Source organism: Heloderma suspectum, chromosome 7 (assembly GCF_057233095.1).
Source record: "Heloderma suspectum isolate Gila_16-S chromosome 7, 16-S_ref, whole genome shotgun sequence".
Classification (NCBI taxonomy): domain Eukaryota; kingdom Metazoa; phylum Chordata; class Lepidosauria; order Squamata; family Helodermatidae; genus Heloderma; species Heloderma suspectum.
Window position 1 is genome coordinate 121,140,351 of NC_139464.1, and position 21,233 is coordinate 121,161,583.

Sequence of the window (21,233 nt, forward strand, 5' to 3'; positions counted from 1 at the left end):
GCAGAGCCCCTCAAATATAAAACAGCCACTGAAGTGTTGCACCCCCACACTCACGGGACTGCACAGCTGCGCACTTCGGTATAATGGCAAAAAAGAGGGCCCAGCGAGTCTCTTACGGAAGTGCGCAGTACATCGCAAGTGTATCGCAGGGCATGGCAATTTGAAGCCGCATTGCTGCACAGTTGCGACGGAGTGGGGGGCCAAAGCGGTGCCATGTAGATGGGGCCCCAGTGATGCAGTCAGATAGAAGTAACAGGGCGGGGAGGGATTCATCCATTAGAAGGGAAGAGCAGGGAGGGCACACAGTGCCACAGGCCACTTCCTTAACCCTTGTTTCAGTTCTAAGTCCTTGAACATAAGAGCAGGACTGTTGGATCAGACTTGGACTATCTAGTCCAGAATCCTGTTCCCAACACTGGCCAGCCAGATGACAATGGGAAGCCTACAAGCAGGGCATGAAACCTTGTAGGCCTCTTCCAACCCTACTATTCTATGAAACCAACAGCCTTTGCCCATCATTTGCCTCCAGCACCTGGAATTCAGCGATAGATAATTTCCAAACACAGAATTTCAGTTTAGCTATCATGAGTACAAGCTACTGATAGACATTATCTGTATGGGATTCTCGCATCCTTTTTGAAGCCATTTAAGCTCGCGGCCACTACATCTTGTGACCGTGAATCCGGTATTAATTATGCATGGTGTGAAAAAGTGCTTTCTTGTGTCTGTCTTAAATTTACTCCCAATCAATTTAACTGGGTGACCCCAAATTCTAGTCTTACAAGACGAAGGGAGGCCCTTTCCAACCCTGAGATTCTATGAATCTATGCAAGTGAGTGGATGGAGGGTTGCACAATGCACCAGAAATACTCGGGTTTGAATCTTTGCTCAACATCACACATGCAGCTCACTGGATGATGTTGAGCCAGGCACTTTGACTCAGCATGGCATTCTTCATAAGGTGGTTGTGAAGATAAAACAAGATAACCCTCATAATAAGCATCAACTTGAACTCCTTGGAGAAAGGGATGTGAGAAAATAGAAAGGACTTTATAAAATAGAAATAATTTAGTCTTTATTGATTATATTTGCTCTAAGGGGCAGATATGTTTCTCTTAAATCCACAGAAAAATAGGCTGGTGTTCTGAAGGCTGATCGTGCTAAGAGTGAAAATAATAGTGGGTTGATAGCTTTCCTATAGGTCCCAGAGGAGAAAAAGGCTGTGTATATTCCTAAGCTTTGCTTTAATTCAAAGACGAGAATGCAGAGCCTGTCACCACTGGCTCCAACATTATCTGAGGAAACACACAAAAGAGAAAGAACTGATATTGAGGAATGGCTAATTACATTTCTGAGCAACAGCAGAATGCACACTACAAAGCCAACACTTCAGTGGGCAGCCAGGACATACGGTGACATCATCTTGTCCACTGAGCAATGTGATGATTTAAAATCATGTTGTCCAGTCAGGACTCTGGAATGAGACATGGCATGCTTTTATGCCACCATTCTGCCACGAGTATAGACACCTATTGACAGGCAAGGAGAATCCATTATTAACTTCCTGCTTACATTCCTTTAAAAATAAAAAGCAGACTGCAAGCCATCACAGACAAAGCGGGCAAGGCAATCTTTGCGTTTCCTTTTTTCTTTTCTTTTCTTTCTAGGCTGTCTTCCACCAATTGAGAGGTGCAAGCTTTTGACCCTCGACCCCCCTTGAAATTGGATGCAAAATACCTTTGTGTAGTTGGATGCTCGTAAGAACTCTAACACTGTTCCAATAAATTAAACAGCAGTTTTTTGCTCTATCATAAATATATTTGGCATACAAAATTAATAGGCCCAAATAAATAATTTTGGTCATCTGCTTTTTAATCAATTAAAATCTATTTCATTTAAATAAATGTGCACATTACCAAAGTGTCTTTTTGAGATATTGAAGAAAGTGCAAGATAGCTTTTGTTTATAAAATTATAGTTACACATTCTCAGATGGAAAGGCCATCTTTAATATTTTTTTCATTAGCTATTACAGTAATGAAGCAGAACTAAAACAGTCCTCAAGCTCACATATGGGATAACATCTGACCCCACAGGCACATTTTCTGCAGTTAGCCGGAGGTTAGTGTTTCTCTGGCTTTGTCATAATAGGATATAGTCACGGTCACTCACATAAAAAGTTTGCTCTCTGCAGATGAAAAACCACCCAGGGTAATATGTGACCCCAGATGTGAATGAGTCTTTCCATATGAGGTAACCCTGATCTAATTTTGGCTTACAAGACTTGCTGGATAGCCTTGAACAGTTTGGATTGATACAACTTTAGGATCAGGGTTCATCCAGACCTGTCAGTTATCCATGCTTACGAACTGATAGCCATCTGTGCAGCCTGCTTTGCAAAATCACCTTTTGATAACCCCTTTTTCCAGGATGCAAGGTCTTGTTACGGCTACATCACCTTTGCTCTGCATGACATGCTTCACCACTGCCCTTTGCAATATATATATATATATATATATATATATATATTTGTCCATATATATATATATATATATATATATATATATGGACTTGAGCACACTCCGGGAGAGAGCGCAGGACAGGAAGGCCTGGCGTGCTATGGTCCATGGGGTCACAAAGAGTCGGACATGACTGAACAAATCTATCTATCTTCCCTTGGTAGAAGAGCAAATCCTGCAGAACAGCAAAGGAACAAGCAGAGCAAGAGGCTACACTATGACCCCCACCCACATGACCTCTCTCAAGAAGCCCCTGCATGTCTGAATTTCAAGCTGAGGACACTTTTGCAGCAAAGGGTGGGGGATGCTGGCTCCTGGCATCTTTGCCAAGGGTAACAATGTGGTTTTCTGGGATAAAAAATTACCGCCCCCCCCAACAAGCACTATTATTATTTCACAATGTATCCTGGAGGTTAAAAATTAAACCAGCATCATCTGTTTGTCCCACATAGCTTACGGATTCCGTCATGAACAGCGAGACTGGCTAGGAAGACTGGCTCTAGGAGCTGTCCGCCAAGGGGGAGGCCCCCCAAGAGAACCCGGGAGAAGAGAAGGAAGAGAACGCAGCCCTCATGGACAGCGAGCTCTTCAGCAATTGGTGCAGTGGGGAGGCAGATCTCTGGGGGAGAGGCGTTCAGAGAGGAGCCAAACGATCCCGTACAAACCCTGGTCCCTGTTCATATTGCTGCTTGGCTTTTCCAATGTCTGCCATTGTAGCAGAGGAAACCAGAGTGACAGTGTAGCTTAGTAGGTATATTCCCCCCCTTTTTTTTTTAACAGGACTGCTTGGTATGGTTATCCTTTGTTCTCCTACCTGAACCCTTTCCATGGGGCCTATAAATAAACAAACCCCATCTGGGTATTTAGATAAGCCAGTGTGCACCTACTTATTGGGGATTCCTCTCCATAAACATGCCCATGACGCCTTTTCTTGTGCCCTTGCTTACTGATTAAGGATTATCAGACATTAACGATTGGGTCCAGGTTTAGGGCATCTCTACATCAGCCTAAAATCCTGCATTTAAAATTGGGCTTTCTGCTTCTGTTTTAAATGCAGGATCACGACTCCTCCCTTTTTCACACGCTTCCTTTCCCCCCTCCCCTTTCCCCCTCCTTCTCCCCATATCTGAGTCTTCCATATCTTTCATTGATCTCACTCCTCTTCTTGCCACTTTTCCTCTTGTCACGGAGGAAACTGAAGCAGTTGGGGTAATTTGATAGCTCATTATCTGTGATCTGGTTAAAAATGGAACAAAGGGCATTTAGTGCAGGTGACGCCCTGGAGGGTCAAGTCATCATATAAAGAGCCCGCAAACTTCCGTGAAGGAGCAATCTCAATCCCAGGATAAAAGATAAAAGCTCCGGGTGAAGAAAGCCTTAGTCATGCTTAGAGCAGACCCACTAAAACCAAAGGGGCTTAGGTTAGTCATGAGTGGTGGCAAGAGGAGTACCTCAGAGTGGTGGCAAAACTCTCTGCTGAAACTACCTGCCAACCACTTCAGCAATGGAGAACCACTGGTATACTAGCGGGTGGCATCATGGAAGACATTGAGAAGGAAATACCTTTAAAACCCTATATGGTTCCGGCCCAGCCTACCTCAAGGAGCAGCTCCAGCAACACCAGACAGGCTGCTCAACAAGATCAGCCTCGGATGGCCTTCTCTCTGTCCCATCAGCCAGGACAACTAGACTGGTGAGGGCCAGGGCCAGGAACAGGGCCTTCTCTGTGGTGGCCCCCACTCTGTGGAACTCCCTCCCTAGGGAACTCTGCCATGCCCCCTCTGTAATGAGCTTCCACCACACATTAAAAACATGGTTGTTCAGGCAGGTATTTGGGGTGGGTTAGGGCATTTTTAGAAATATGATGTTTTAAAGTAGAATTTTATTGTTTTAAAACTGTATTGCTGTACATCGCCCAGAGTGGCCGGGTGACCGGCCGGATGGGCGATTAAGAAATTCAATCAATCAATTACAAAAGAATAGGCACTTTTCAAAGGACAGAGTCTCAGGCTTCAGACCATACATCTGCCCAGATAAGCTCTCAGATGACCCAGCCTCATGTGGAAGGATGATGTGGCTTTATAGCAGTTGAGAAAGTATGTGGAGGCTCTAGACATAAAATTATTATTACTCAGATGGAACGGACTGATATTCCTTGGAAATCCAGGGCTTCCCATTTCTAAAATTAAACACAGCAAGGGTCAGGTGTGAAGTTAGTGTTGAGTGCTCATTATTTGTAGCCTGAGGAAATAACTTCCCCCCCACAACATGCACACTCACATGCTCAGAGACTCCTCTCCATATATTCTAGGACTGGGCCCAGACAATGAATTAAGGTTCTAGGGCTGGGACTTGTCTCAAAGTAAGCCCCATGAAGGCTTTTCACAAACAGCAACTTGCACACAAAACTCTTCACAACTTTATTATCAAAATTTTGATTGACAGTGTCTCTAACAAAAGATAAATCATATACAAATTAGGCATGGAACAATGATTACCAGTTCTACTGCAGTAGCCTCTAATGGATATAATCAGTGATTATTATGTGAGGCACAGACAGCAAAGGAAACAATATGATAGGATTCAACTGCCCCTTACCAGGGTGTGGAAAACGATCCCTTATTTGCCATTTAGAGAGGTTCTGGGCTGCTGTTAACATTTTGTCAGCACATTGTTCTAGAGAATCCTCCAAAACTAAGCCTTTTCCCCTGGGCCTCTACAACAGGCGAAGGCAACCTGGGCCAAGCGAAGCGACAAGCACGCTGCCTCCCCTGTGCAACTCATTTCCGCTTTCAATTAACAACCCAGGAACACCCTGTTGCTGGTTTGTTTTGTGACATGCGAACCCAGAAACTCCAGGCTGCTTATAAGTTAAACAATCCAGAGTTAACCCAACAACAAACCATGAGCAATTGTTGGGTTAGACAACCCAGGAATTGCAGCATGACATGTGAACAAGGTCATGCTATTGTCAGGATTCCCTTTCGTCCCTGCTGAACTTCTGCTATGATTTAGCTGTTCAAAACCCTTGTTCTTGTCAATGTTCAAAAACAATGTTCTTGTCCAAAACCTGTTTTAAATTGGGATAACTGTCATAGTAGCATCTCCTGATCCGTCTCCATTGATTTCACTATTGTTATCCTAAGTATCATCTACCAAGATGCAGATTCTGCATTTTAAGATGAACCAGGTTATAGGACATGAAGCATGCTTACTAGAGAGTAAGACCTCTAGTGCTCAGTGGCACTTGCTTCTAACTATGCTTAGGACTGCTGCGCGGTTGGAGCAGAGCCAGCACAGGCCAGCTCCCGGCTGCCATATTGCTCTGCACAGGAGCAATCATGCCTGACTGGAACTAAAAAGGCCCTCCGTTACAAAATATCTGCAGCGAAAATCCCTTAGAACTAATCAGTTTTCAAGCAAGTGAAAGGAAATATGGCAATGGTCTGCTTTTGAACAAAACCCAAAGACGAATAAAACTAAATTATTATATTATTATACAGGGCAGGACCGGCCCTGCCGTTAGGCAGAGTGGGGTTGCAGATGCTTGGGAGGTTGGAGTAGCGGCAAGATGCTAGAGGACAGAACTGTGTGCGGAGCGAAGTCTGCCCCACACCCTTAAACTAGCCTGCTGTCCTCAGGTGCGGTGGAACATCCTGTCCCATCGCCAGTGTTGAAGTAAGATTCAACTGCCAGTCCGGCGGCTTCTGTACACGGAATTGACGGAGGTGGGGCAGGGCGGGGCAGGGCGGAGAGGCATCTTGTCCTTTACCTCAGGCAGCAAGGTGTCTTGGGCTGGCCCTGCTAATATATATACTTTTTTAAAAATGAATTTGGACTTGGGGAAGATTAAAAGCTAGAGTCAGAAGGGAAAGCGGCCTAAACAAAATCATATCTACTGAAGAATGGTTTTATTTGACCAAACAGGATATTATGCTTCAGTTTGTGCTAATTTAAAAGAGGTTACTTTAAAGCCTCACACCAGGTGAATGAACACTTGCTACACTGCGTAAAATAGAATATCTTAATATCTGCTGGAGATGGAAAGTCAGCAATATTCATCTTTTGCACATTTGGTCGCAACATGTCAACATTCAACCTTATTGGGGGGAAATGGTAACATTCACCTGATTATTATGTATAACCTTCCCTTGTTACCAGGAGTAATTATTCTAGATCTATTAAAAGATTAAGAGAGCAATCCTATGACCCTTAGACAGCGTCTGGCACACCATAGGATGCTGTGGGTCTCCTCCTCCTCCACAGCCATAGACAGAGCTATGAGTACACAGGAGGCAATCCGACTGTGGATCTTCCCTCCCTTACCCCCTATCCCCTCCCAGCTGCTGCAGTAAGCTTCTCTTACAAGGTTGCAACTGTGCCCTTGTAAGCAAAGTTGGAGAGGGAGAAAAGGAGGCATGCTGGGGGGCGGCAAGGGGAGATAAGTGGCCAGGATATGCAGTATCCTATGGCCTCTCCAGTCCCTTCTCCACCCACTGAAGAGGCCTATCTAGCTGTTTTTTGTATTTTAAACGGAGGTGAAATCGCCTCCGTCCTCCTCTTGCCCTGCCTGGCTTTTGCTAGCAGGGCATAGGATAGGTAGAGGGCTCCGAACTCTAAGTGAATTGGGAGCATCATGTTTTTGCATGGATATAGTGGCAAACAAACGACAGGGAAAGTTACGTAGGCCTACTGAAATGGGTTGATTCAAGTTTGGGACCTTAGAGGCAGTAATAAATTGAAGAGTTGCGTCTATATGCCACAGGGAAGATCAACGCCACAATTATGGATAGGAATGTGATATTCTTTTTTGGACTTTTTGGAATAACTCCACATAAGATCTAAATATACAAATTAAAATATACACATTTTATTATCTTGTAATAACACAGCAGTTACACAGAGTACTTTATATTTTTGCTGGCAGGGGACAAGTACAGTCCCAGTCTCCTCTCTTCTGCAAATTCATCTGCAAATTCCTTATGTACGGATATATTGTGAATCTTTCTACCCAGAGTTGCCTTTTTTCACCCCTAGCTTTGCTCCTGAATGCAGAAATAAGGCAGGTGGAGCTTTTCCCGGCACAGAGAACAGTGGGTGAAGATTGTCCCCTTATGTTAATTTCCGATTGTCAGGCCACTGTTAAAAGCCCAAGAGCAGAGCCCAGAAATAAAGGAGAGGGACCACCCCATTTCTTCATGGAGCTAAAGGGGGAATTAGGACTTTGCTGCTAACACCATCTGAGCATCCTGCTCATGCTAATGTTTCCCAACCTTTGGTCCTCAGATATTGTTGAACTATAAGACCCATCATCCCAGACAACTGGCCATGGTGACAGGGGATGGTGGGAGTTGCAGTCCAACAACATCTGGAGGGTACCAGTTTGGGAAAGGCTGTCATAGAGCAGCCTGGGGTCCTTTGAAATTTCTAGAGTTACCATTGTTATTGTAAAGCAAGTGTGCCCACAGGGCCGGCCCAGCCATGTAGCAGGTGGAAGCAGCTTGTTTCAGGCAGCATCATAAGGGGGTGGGCGGGAGTTCATGTCTGAAAGATTCAGTACGATCTTTTACTTAAGTGTTCGTCCTAGTGGAGGGAAGGGTCATTTGGACTTCAGGAAGCAAAACAGCTGGGCAAAGACTCCTGGAGAGGTCTTCAGGTCATACAGCCAAATTAGGAGGTTTACGAGTCAAGGTTTATATGACAAGCAACATGAATGCTACCATTCATTCATTCATTCCATTTCTATACCGCCCAATAGACGAAGCTCTCTGGGAGGTTCACAAAAATTAAAACCAACAAGCACACAGTAAAACAATATAAAATATAAAAACATTAAAACCACAATATACCAATACAACCAGAATAAAACCAGCGTGAAACCTAGCAGCAATGCAGATATTTAAAATACAGATTTAAAACAGCAAAGCTAAAAGTCTAGAAAACTAAAATGCTAAAATGCCTGGGAGAATAAAAAGGTCTTCACCTGGCGCCGGAAGGAATACAACGTAGGTGCCAGGCGAACCTCACTAGGGAGCTCATTCCACAGCTGGGGGGCCACAGCAGAAAAGGCCCTCCCCTGAGTAGCCACCCGCCTCACTTCCTTTGGCAGGGGCTCACAGAGGAGTGCCTCTGAGAATGATCTTAAGGTCCGGGCAGGCACATATGGGAGGAGGTGATCCTTGAGATAACCTAGCCCCAAGCCATTTAGGGCTTTGAATGTTAATCTTTGATCGGACTCGGAAATGGACCAGAAATTACCATTTCACAAATGCACAATACAAGTGCATCCAAGATTTAGCATCCAGAAAAGATTCCTTTCCTTTTTCTTTTTGAAGAGCAAATTTTAGCCGGTAAGACTGCAAAGGGAGGGTTGAGGGATGTAACGCTCGGTGACGTGTCAGAAAGAGAGGGCTGAGTACAATCCCCTGTGGCTGGCGCAGCCAAAAGACTCTGCACAATGCTGCCTGCTTCTCTATGACATAATGAGGCTCCAACGCCCATTTTTAAAAAGCAGTCAGCTCTCCTGAAGCATGAGAGAAGGGGCAACACAGGTGTATTCAACCTACTGGCAAGTGAGTTGGTGGAATGCATTGCGAGGGTGGGAGCAGAAGTCAGGCTTGCTCCTGGTGGGGAAAATGCACTGCAACTCCATTTCCAGGTACATCTGTAAATATCTATAATCATGTTTAGTTCTGTGCACTTCCCATCACCATGTGACAGCAAACAATGATTTACCACTACGTTTGAATGCAGCCAAGGAGAACTAGAAGCCCATTCTCATGCACACCAGAACTTCAGCTACTCTTCTCACTCGTGCTCGCTGGAGCTGATGCGAGTTGCAATCCAACACATCTGGAGGGCACCACATTGGGGAAGAACGGTGCAGAGAAACATTAAGAAGACATATACTGAGACACTGGTTAGACAGATACAACCTCGATGCTTCCTATATCTTAGAAACTATCAGAACTGCCCTAAACCCCAGATCCATCAGCTGGAGGGAGTTAGAACTGGTCTGAGGTGCTGCTCTGCCAGTGATACGGCCATGGAAAGCTTCACTGGCCACATCTATGGCTTCTGAGATTTCACTAGGCATTGCCTGCACATTCAGGCCTGTATTTACAACCAAAGGGGCCGAAACCTTTTAAAATGAAAGCTGGGATTCTTAAAGAGCAGAATTCTGCCTATTCTGCCAGAATCAGAATATACATACAACCCTGACCTATAATCTCCAAACCTAGTAATATTCTTTTAATCCAAGTATAGATCTCAGATGGACACTTGATATATGCATCATACCGCATTCTATTACTTTATGTCCACTTGTCAGAGCACATGGAGATGAGTCAGAGGAGCGTCGATTCAATCAATTAATACAACTCATTCAGAAGGCCCATTATCATCCTCCTGAGTCTCCAGCTAAGGAGTGCTGCTATGATATTAATCTTGCTGCTGGTTCATAATGAGAGACTACATTTAGTTTCTAATTTATTGGTTGGGATGCATACTTCCTGATCCCATGCTTAATAGGCTCCTGGAATTCTTTCTGAGCTGGAAAACAGAGGAAGTCAGGTGCCGGAACCTCACATTTGCTAGTCACTGGATAACATCCAGAAGGGTAGTGTGTTGCAGCAAAAACAACAAGGAGTGCTGTGGCTCCTTGAAGTTTAACAAAATAATTTTGGCATAAACTTTCGTGGGCCATGGTCCACTTCATCAGATTGAGGCTAACACTTCATGCATCCGATGAGGTGGGCACGTCCACAAAAGCTGATGCCAGAATAAATGCGTTAGCCTTTAGGGCGCCCGGAGTCTGCCATTGAAAAATAATCAGCCCAAAGTTGCTCCAACAGCTCAAACAAAGCTGAAGCAGATGTGACAGCAGCAGACCTGGCTTCTGAATTCAGATCTGTTGAATGCGGGCATGGCCTGATTTTCAGAGCAGAGGGCTGAACACTCCACGGACCTGCTGGCGGGAGGGAAAAGGCTGGGAGAGAGCAAGCAGGCTTCCTCTTCACAGCTGTGGCACCAAATCCACAAGTACGGGAAAGAGCACCTCCTCCCCTTCCGAGCTGCCTGCATAGCATGGGGGTCGTCAGCCCATGCCCTTCTCCAGACACCGCCTCTGAAAGGGGTGAGGTTTGTTTCAACGAAGGCTTTGGAATGCCTGTCCTGGGAAATAGGCCTGGTGCCAGCTTTGCCATCTCTTAGGCACCAGGCAAAAACCTTTCTTTATTTACCCAGTAATTTTAAAACATTTTTACTGTTTATAGTAAAACAAGTAAACACAGTAAAAACAAGAGAATTTAACTGTGCATTTATCTGCTAAATGTTTTGCATGCCTTGAAATCACTGACAAAAGGCAAGATATAAAAGTTTCAAATAAGTACGCCAGCTAGCTGTGGGTGAAGAGCCCAGCAACGCTCACACACATCATTTGCTCTTAAAATGAGGCCTGCTCACCCCTGTTTATAACAGGGCAGATCCTCATTTTAAAAGAGACGAGTCTTCCACTGTTCCATCTGGTCTGGGGTTCAGGTGGTGCAGCCAAGTTGGGAGGCTTATGGGCCAAGGCTTATTGGGCAAGCAACATGAACGCTACTATTTCAGAAGGTGGCATTTGGACACCAGATTTAGGTTTCATCATTCGGGGCAGAAATCCACATCAATACCAGAGCATCCAGTTTCATCACAGAATTAGAAAAATCTGTGTAAAGGACCTGATCTATCTTGTTATATGCCGTTCCTTACTTTTTCACAGGGTGGCTGCTTTTCCGTGAAAAGCCAATACACGCACTGGGGGCATCCTGAAATTTGCTCCCTGGCTCCTGCCCTTTTCTTTCCCCTTGCAGGTTATTGTGGTTTGGTTGTGATAGACACGCAACGTGGGTGGACAGCAACCTCCCTCTAACTGCCCGAACCCTGCCCCCGCAGGCACCAGCTTTCCAGCAAACTCCTGGAACGATGGCTTGCCGGCCATGCTCTCTTCTGGAGGAAGCAGCCAAAGCTGGGAGTGAAAGGCGGTGCATGGCATTTAGTCACAGCATGGCAGCAAGCCAGCATGGTGGCAAGCCAGTGCGTCAGCATACCGACACTCCTACCACCCCGACGTCACTGCCATCATCATCAGGACCATGCCCCCAACAACCCCAAACAAAGCTGATGTTTCATGCCACAGGAGAAGCACATGGGCAGGCCATGGCGCTTCTGCTCCACAGGCTGAAAAAATACTGCATTTTTTTCCATTTGGGGATAACACGGGATAGGCGGGCGGAAATGGCAGGAAAATTGCTGGAGGATTACGACATCGTGTAATGGACCCGCAAACTTCCATGAGTGGCCAATCATGAATGTGCAATAATTTGCAGGTGTAGAGGCGCCCTTGGCGTCCAGAAAAAGTTCCTTTCCTTTTCTCTTTTTTTGAAGAGCAAATTTTAGCCGGTCAGATAGCAAATGGTGAGTTGGGGGGTGTGACGCTCGGTGACAGGTCAGAAAGAGAGGGCTGAGTACAATCCCCTGTGGCTGGTGCAGCCAAGAGACTTTGCACAACGTTGCCTGCATCTGTGACATAATGAGGCTACCCCCACTCCCCCTTTTTAGAAAAGCAGACAGCCCTCCTGAAACATGAGAGAAAGACCAACACAGATATATTCAATTCACTGGCCAGGATGTGGGCTGCGTGCATCGCAGGGTTGGGAGCAGAAGTCAGGATTGCTTCCTGTGAGAAAAATGCGCTACAACTAAGGATGTACGAAAGGCACTTACCTTTCGCGGATTATGTTGATGGCGGGGAGGCGCTCCGTCCCTCCCCCCAGAATCCTGGATGGGGGAGAGGTGCTCCGTTCCTCCCCCTCCCGGAATCCTGGCCGGCCGGCTGTGCTCCGCAGGGATTCTGCGGAGCCGCCAGCCAGCTCCGCCAGCAGCCGGACATCCGGCTGCTGGCTAGCAGGGACACAAATGGCGGCGGCCACAGATGCCGCCGTTTGCATCCCTGCAGTCAGCCGTGATAGGCTACGTAAACATTTATGTAGCCTATTACGTTTTTTTTTTTTTAACTTAGCTGTGATAGGCTACGTAAATCTTTACGTAGCCTATCAGGTTTTTGGTTTTTTGTTTAACTGGAAATGGCGGCGGCGGCGGCAGCAGCCAGTTAGAAGACTGGCTGCCGCAGCCGCCGCAGCCGCCGCCGGAGCCGCCGCCGGAGCCGCTGCCGCCAGGAAGATCCGCCCCAGCTAAGTCTCGTCCGGGGGGGCCACGGGGGGGGCCACGGGGGCAGACCGTTCCGCCACTGATTTCAGGGGGCCGAATGCGCTGGCATTCAGCCTCCCCAAGATCCGTGGCAGGATTCTCTGACATCCATAGCTACAACTCCCATTTGCAGGTGCATCTGTAACTACCCCTCGTCATGCGTAGTTCTTTGCCCTTCCCATAACAGAGAGCAAGGGCCAAACTTTACTTTATCACAGTATTTTTTTTTAAAGTGTGTTTAATGCCGCCTCTCACGAGACGGGGACAACGACATACAAATATACGTACGCTAAACAAAAAGGGGTTTTTTGAAGGCTGACCCAGACTTTGACATGAGAAAATGTACATCTGTCATGTAAAGTATGGAGTTGCGTTGAAGCCTGCCTCATACTGTGGGTGAAGAACCGTATTTACCCTGTTAGTTCTGCTCAATCTCTCATTGGCTTTTGATACCACTGACCGTAGTATCCTCCTGGATCAACACCGAGGGATGGGTATTGGAGGCCCTGTGCTACTGTGGTTACGGTCCTACCTGCAGCGCCATTTCAGAGAGTAACATTGGGTGTCGATTCCTCAGCCCCTTGGCAATTGAGCGATGGGGTTCTGTGAGGTACCATCTTGTCCCCAATGTTATTTAACATCTATATGAAGCCGCGGGGAGCGGTCATTAGGGGATTTGGAGCCAAGTGCCATCAGCACACTGATGACACACAGCTCTACCTCCATGTGACATCTGAATCAGGAGAGGCTGTGCAAGTCCTGGATCAGTACCAGAACTCAGCAATGGGCTGGATGAGGGCCAATACATAGAAACTGAATCTTGGCAAGACAGAAGCCCTGTGGGTGAGTGGTTCTCAGGTCCAGGAGATAGGCTCATTGACTGCTTCGGATGGGGTTGCACTCCCACTGAAGGATCAGGTCCATAGTTTGGGGGTACTCCAAGATCCATCACTGTTGCTGGAGACCCAAGTGGTCACAGTGGCTCAAAGTGCCTTTTACCAGCTTCAGCTGGTTTGCCAACTATAGCCTCTCCTAGACAGGGATAGCTTGGCCACAGTGGTACAGGCATTAGTAACCTCAAGGCTGGATTACTGCAACACACTCTATATGGGGCTGCCCTTGAGGCTCATCCAGAAGCTGGAGCTAGTGCAGAACGCAGCAGCTCGGCTGTTGTCAGGAGCTGCCCCTTTCCAGCATGCAACCCCTTTGCTGAGGGAACTGCACTGGCTGCCTATTCGCTACCAGGCCAGGTTTAAGGTTTTAGTACTAGCGTACAAAGCCCTAAACAACTTGGGACCAGGATACCCGAGACAGCACTTTCTCCCTTACCAGCCTACCCAGTCATCAGAGGGCATGCTCCTGGTGGTTCCACATAGACCTATAGCCTGATTGGAGTCCACCAGGAGAAGAGGCTTCAGTGTGGTGGCCCCCTTTATTTGGAATTCCCTGCCCCTGGAGTTCAGGCAGGCACGAACACTGTGTTGCTTCCAGCACCTCCTGAAAACAACGCTGTTCCAGGAAGCATTCTTTAACTGTCTAGCCACAGTTTTATTGGCATTCTATTTTTTAAAAGCATAATTTTAATATGTTGGTTTAATCTTTTTATCCTTTTACTTTTATGTTCACCTCTCTGAAATCTGTTTTGAAGATGGAGCGGTATACACAAATTGTAAATAAAATACATAAATAAATACATATATACCATTTAAGACACAGCTTCATTTTTACCTTATATAAAGGTATGTTGTTCTAACTGGCTTGATTTACAATTGTTGTTTGAATTTAGGGTGCTTTTATAATTTGTCAGATATTTGTGCTGCTTTTAAGTTGTAAGCTGCCTTGGGAAGACCATGGTCTTAAAAGTAAGCTAAGAAATATATTGGATGAATGAATGAATGAATGAATGAATGAATGCCTACACACATTTGACCCAAGTGATCACATGCAGATTCAAACATTCTTGCACTGGAAAATTGCCATCCTTAAACTAGAGCAAAAATGAGTATATAACCTGAGTCACTTTGACAGAGAACAGTATTGCTTTCAGAATCCCAAATTACTTCCTTGGCAGTTATTTCACAAGATGCTTGTAAAAGAAATGTATTAGGCCACATACATTTTCTCTTACTATTTTTAGTATTTTCTAAGTATGAGTTCCTAGTATGAGCAACAGTTAGAAACAAGCATACAGAATATTTACTATCCATTTACACACACTGCACACACAACAGCAGTTCCACAGAGGATTTAGGAGATCTTGACAGACACAGTGAAGTCACCGATTCTGACCAGGGAGGGTCCAACTGAGATGGGGATTAGGGTGAGAAGAAAATCTCAACGAAGGGGGATCATATAATTTAATAACCATGTGATTGTAAGAAACAGCAGCCCCTACAGCTAAACAATCACACACTCCCCACAATAGGGAAAAAAAATCTAAATCCTACAGTAAGCTGCACCAGCAAACAATGGCAAAGGATCAGGGTCAAAGATCTGCTGTATGAGAACTGAAAGCCAGCCCAGGATGTTGCCTTGACATTACTGTGGTAGGAGGAATAGCCATTGCCATCAGACAAGGCAGTGACAGCAGACAACTGAGAAATGGGCGACAGAGGACAGAGGTGGAACTGAACACAGCCTCAAAGCCTGCTATGAGCTGGCCACGCTGGATGTCCGACCTGTTGCAATAAGTTAGCAGTTACAACAGGATGGCAACCAAACGGCCATGTTACAGAAAAGTCACACACTCCATTCAAATAAAACACTGTTGCAGAGACACGAGGCACACGCTGCTTTTCTATGCCACTGGCTTTCAAACTCTAAGCCTTTGGAGAATACCATCGACTACAGAGGAACCTGTGTGCATTACAGAGGATGCTGAGAAACATTCTAGGGTGCCCACTCATTTCATGTGGGGCTGTTGGGCCTCAGTATTACCTTCTGGGAACGTTGAGGGCCCCAAGCACCTGGTCAGCTTTGCCTTTTGACTGCCCATGGCAAGCAACCTCTTCAGGAATACTTGCCTGACATGACTGATCTCGTCATTAGGAAACCCCGATAAGCCCCAAGAAACCTCAAGATTCCTTAGGATGGGGGACACACAGTTTTTTTTAAAAAAAGACTGTTCTACAGCAACTTAAATATAGGGCTTGGGCATAAGGAAAACATGTCTGTGTGAGGTTTCAACTGATTTCTTCAAAGAAATAGAAAACATTACTTTTTAAGCTCTTAACCCAATTACACTGAGATCAGGCCAGATCCTATAAAGACATAAAGCCTCAGAATGCACAATAGGTCTTGGACCAACATAGGGACAATACAACAGATTCCAGTCTGGTGTACAAAGGCCTTATTTCTTTTTTGGAGCAGGATGGGGGAAGATACTCTTGTTTACACTGCATTGTAGAAATTGAAGTATATAGTAAGCTTTATCCTCTCTCTGCATAAAGATTCAGCTTTGTCTGCTTGTTTTTCTCCAAAGAAATGAAGCCAATGGTGCTTTATGAAATTCCCTCACAGATGGCAATGGATTGTTTCCACGTGACATGAGATCTCAGGCAGTCCAATATGCCTGCTCTCTGGTTATTCTGACAATAGGATCCATGCACCATATATTACGGCCATCAGTCTGACAAGACAGACAATGATGAAAAGGACTTCAAGCAGAAGAAACACTGGTTATTTTGAATCAGAGCAAGTGGAAGGAATCATAGAATCATAGAATAGTAGGGTTGGAAGGGGCCTACAAGGCCATCGAGTCCAACCCCCTGCTCAATGCAGGAATCCAAGGTAGTAGGCAAAGACTAAAAACCAAGCTGTGTAGATTTCATTTTAAGCATGATGCTGCACCGCTTTCCAATAAGCCATCAGGAAGACCCAGTTGTACCACTTCCTATCTCCTGGCTGTCCCCTTCCGTCTTTCTATATCAGCCTGGTTACAAGCCCAAAGAAATTTCTAGTAGCTCAGACATACTCATGCTAGCCATTCATGACACAAAGACAGACTGAAGGGAAAAATTTAAAAACCTGACTCCCTTACGGTTTACAAAGGCATCCTTTCTTGGAGACAATTCTTACTTGTCATAGGTGACCAGCCTAGTGACTCTTTTATCCCTCCAAGGAATCGACTCCTGATCAATATAACCACAGGCAAATAAAACAAACTTTGCTTCTCATCTAGGTTTACCAAAACAACTCGAAGGCTATGAGTCATTCACATACTGCTGTATTGCAATTTTTGACATTATCAAGGAAGCAATAGGCATCACTAGGGATAGGGAAGCTGTGAGCGGTATATTGAAACCCCAGACTTGTGAATTAATTAGGCCTGGTCACCTTCTTTTGACAAGTGCTGGGTTTCTAAGACTCACTTAGCACACTAGAAACTTAACACTTAAGGTCATGTACAGAAGAGTATTTAATGTGAGTTAGCTAGCCCTTAAGCACACTGTTATATTCACAAACTGCCAGCAGCCATAGAGTGGATTTCACTCCCTCCCTTTCAACACACACTTATCAATGGAGCAGAGATTCTAGCAGTTGCTAACAATTGCAGATACTGTAAAAGTGGTGGCTGTTATTATGGACTAATCAACCGAGAGGAAGAAAACACAATAAATGGGAATGCTGGATACAGCAGATCCAAACTTAATAAGGGAAACAGATGCAAAGTGGGACTGCATCTTTATGAGTTGTGCAGAAGTTAAAATTTGAGAAGGGGCTGTTTGCCATGCAAGTGCACCTGCTGAAATTCCTTTTTTCCTTTTCTTTTCAAACCCCCTTCAAATTTCAAAAAGAAAAACAAAGAAAAAGTACAAGGAGCATGGCGTTCCTTTGCAGGGCTGAATTTGGACCACGAATCACCTCTAGCAGCTGTTTCCAATGCCAGAGTTTAACCCCTGGCACGTTTGAAGCCGGAAAAGATTGCCATGCCCTTGAGCAGGTGCAGAGCGCATCAGAGGGTCTCCGTTCCAGGGAGCAGGGCAAGAGCTCCCACATCAGAAGATGGCGTTCCCAGACTTGAGCCTTGGCATTTCTTTTTCTATGAATTAAGCCCGACTCCGCTACAGCCGTTCATCATCAAAGCTGAAGATCTAAAGAAGCCCAAGATACCACTTTGTAAAAAGCGGCCCTTTCTCCTGTTGCTTTGAACACCACTCCGGCATACACACAGAAACTTAATATACGAACCCCCGCCCCGCTCCTTTTATCGCCATGACGTTAAAAAGCTTCAGCCTCCAAGCTTCTGCGTACACCAGGTTGCTTGGCTAAGGAGACAAGCGCCAGGCCAGTTTTAAAGGGGCAAGCCCCAGGCGAGGCGAAACGCGGCCTTCCCCTCCCACCTCGCCATCGGGCTCCGCGACGGAGCGGCGTCGGGGCAGAGACCTCCCGTTCGCGAAGGAAGCCGCAGCGGTCCCCAGGGCGCCCGCCGCCGCCCCGAAAAGCCGCCGCCCACTCACCGTGTCCGCTGATCTCGTGGCGGATGGTGATGCGGTTTCTCTCCTCCACTATCGCCCGGAGCATCTGCTGGAGGGATCGATCCGGGCCCCCGCCGTTCTCCTCGTCGTCTCGCTGCCCGGCCTGCCCGAAAGCCTTGAAGGATGCCATGCCAACGCCCCCGAAAGTGATTGCATCTCAGGCTGCCCGCGAAGGCACAGCCAGGCAGGCGGCTGCGGCAGGACTTCCCCTTCCTCTCTCCTCCCCTCTCCCGATGCTGGAAAACATTGATTTTTTCCTCCTTTCCCTGCGCGAAGCAAACCACGGCGACGCGGAGCGGGGCCGGGGCCGGGGCGGGGGCACAGCTCTTGCGCAATTCCGCAGCCGAAGGTTTCCTCTTCTTTTTGAACTGCCCTCGACGGATGAGAGCCGCGCTGTGGGAAGAAGATACGAGCGGGGGCTGCTGCTTCTCTGGCCAAAGGGCTCCAGCGCAGCAATTGATGGGGAGGGGGGGGTCCTTTAAAGCAACGTCACAAAATAATACATTCAGCCATCCGCCCCGCGGTCCTCCCCGCAAGCAGACGGGGCGGCAGCGCGACCGGCAACAGCGCCTCTCCCGCTCTGCGGGCGCGCGCGAGAATTCCCCCTTGAGAACTCCGGCCTCGACCGCGGCTGGGAGGCGCTTCCGCCTCCCGGCCTGAGCCGATCAGCTGGGCAGCGGCTTGTCCGCGCCCTCTCCCGTTTTTCACCGATGACACTTCCTGCAACACCATCCGGGGGCGGCGTAAAGAGCCCCCGGCCTCGCTCGCCGCAGCCAATGGAGAAGCCGCGCTCGTGTGTTGCAGGGGGGGCGGGGGGAGGCCGGGCCGGGGCGGAGCTTCGCCCCTGGAGGCCGGCCCGCCCGCCCGCTTTCGTGTCTCTAACAAAGGCACTGTGCGTAGAAACACAGGATAGTGGGGCTGGAAGGGGCCTGCAAGACCCTCGAGTCCAGCCCCCTGCTCAAGGCAGGAGTCCACGTCGGAGCATCCCTGACAGGTGGCTGTCCAGCCTCATAGACTCACAGGATAGTAGGGTTGGAAGCGGTCTGCGAGACCATTGGGTCCAGCCCGCTGCTCAACGCAGGACTCCAAGTTGGGGCATCCCTGACAGGTGGCTGTCCAGCCTCATAGAATCACAGGATAGTGGGGTTGGGAGGGGCCTGCAAGACCATCGGGTCCAGCCCCCTGCTCAGTGCAGGAATCCAAGTTGGGACATCCCTGACAGGTGGCTGTCCAGCCTCATAGAATCATAGAATAGTAGGGTTGGAAGGGGCCTGCAAGACCATCGGGTCCAGCCCCCTGCTCAGTGCAGGAATCCAAGTTGGGACATCCCTGACAGGTGGCTGTCCAGCCTCATAGAATCACAGGATAGTGGGGTTGGAAGGGGCCTGCAAGACCATCAGGTCCAGCCCCCTGCTCAATGCAGGTATCCAAATCATAGCATCCCCGACAGATGGCTGTCCAGCCTCGTCTTGAATGCGTCCAGGGTGGGAGAGCCCACCACCTCCCTCGGTCATTGGTTCCATTGTTGTACTGTTCAGTTTTTCCTGATGTTCAGCCCGAATCTGGCTTCCTGTAACTTGAGCCCACTGAACGGCACCGTGTTTTAAGTGCACACTTTGGCTTCCCTGTTCCATGCCAGCGCTCAGTCTCCGACCACAGGAAGTAAGAACAGGTGACAAATGCCCTTCAGCAGATCCAGAGGGCCGATCCCTGACGGCAGAGCGTTGATCCATGTGACTGAAGGTACAGGCTGCAGCATCTCAAAATGGTGCTTCAAGATGTTATGAACATGGCAATGATGACAGCAGATGATAAAGCAATCCATCTGGAAGCACCTTGAAAACAATGCCGTGATTACTCGAAGCCAACATGGATTTGTCAAAAACAAGTCCTGCCAGACGAATCTGATCTCATTTTTTGATCAAGTAACCTCCCTTGTGGACCATGGGAATGCTGTAGACATCATATACCTCGACTTCAGCAAAGCTTTCGACAAAGTGCCCCATGATATCCTGATGAGCAAACTAGCTCAAAGTGGGCTAGATGAATCTGGTGGATCCACAGTTGGCTATAGAATCGGACTCAAAGAGTGCTTCTCAATGGGACCTTCTCAAACTGGGGAGAGGTAACGAGTGGGGTACCGCAGGGCTCAGTCCTGGGCCCAGTGCTCTTCAACATTTTTATGAATGACTTGCAGGAGGAGGTGGAGAGAATGCTGATCAAATTTGCAGATGACACAAAATTGGGCGGGATAGCTAATACTTTGGAAGACAGAAACAGAATTCAAAGTAATCTGGATAGACTAGACGCTGGGCAGAAAACACCAGAATTACATTTAATAGGGATAAATGCCAAGTTCTGCACCTAGGAAAAAGAAACCAAATGCACAGTTTCAAGATGGGGGATACGTGGCTCAACAGCAGTACAAGCGAGAAGGATCTTGGAATTGTTGTCCATCACAAGCTGAGTATGAGCCAACCATGTGATGTGGCTCCAAAAAAGGCAAATGCTATTTTGGGCTGCATTAATAGAAGCATAGCTTCCAAATCCCAGGAAGTACTAGTTCCCCTCTACTCAGCACTGGTTAGGCCTCATCTGGAGTTCTGTGTCCAGTTCTGGGCACCACACTTTAAGAAGGATGCAGACAAACTGGAGAGGGTTGAGAGGAGGGCAACAAAGATGATCAGGGGACTGGAAAGAAAGCCCTATGAAGAGAGACTGAAAGAACTGGGCATGTTTAGACTGCAGAAGAGAAGGCTGAGGGGAGATATGATAGCGCTCTTCAAGTCCTTGAAAGGTTGTCACAGAGAGGAAGGCCAGGATCTCTTCTCGATCATCCCAGAGTGCAGGACACGGAATCATGGGCTCAAGTTACAGGAAGCCAGATTCTGGCTGAACATCAGGAAAAACTTCCTGACTGTTAGAGCAATACAACAATGGAACCAGTTCCCAGGGCTCCTGGGGAAAGGGACTGAGTGTTAAACCCGTTC

The 21,233-nt window shown here is 47.2% G+C and overlaps 1 protein-coding gene across 4 annotated transcripts in view; it reads right to left on the bottom strand.

Annotated features, from left to right (window-relative positions):
• The window catches only part of KIAA0930 (KIAA0930 ortholog), a 90,746-nt gene extending 71,781 nt beyond the window's left edge, over positions 1 to 18,965 (bottom strand). For all 4 annotated transcript variants that reach the window (XR_014784502.1, XR_014784501.1, XM_084811291.1 and 1 more), the window contains exon 1: positions 18,226 to 18,965. Coding sequence is in view for 2 of the 4 variants with exons in the window: in XM_084811291.1 (XP_084667417.1) it covers positions 18,226 to 18,373 (148 nt within the window). In the remaining 2 variants the exon portion in view is untranslated. The remainder of the gene's footprint in view (positions 1 to 18,225) is intronic.
• Positions 18,966 to 21,233: the final 2,268 nt, after the last annotated feature.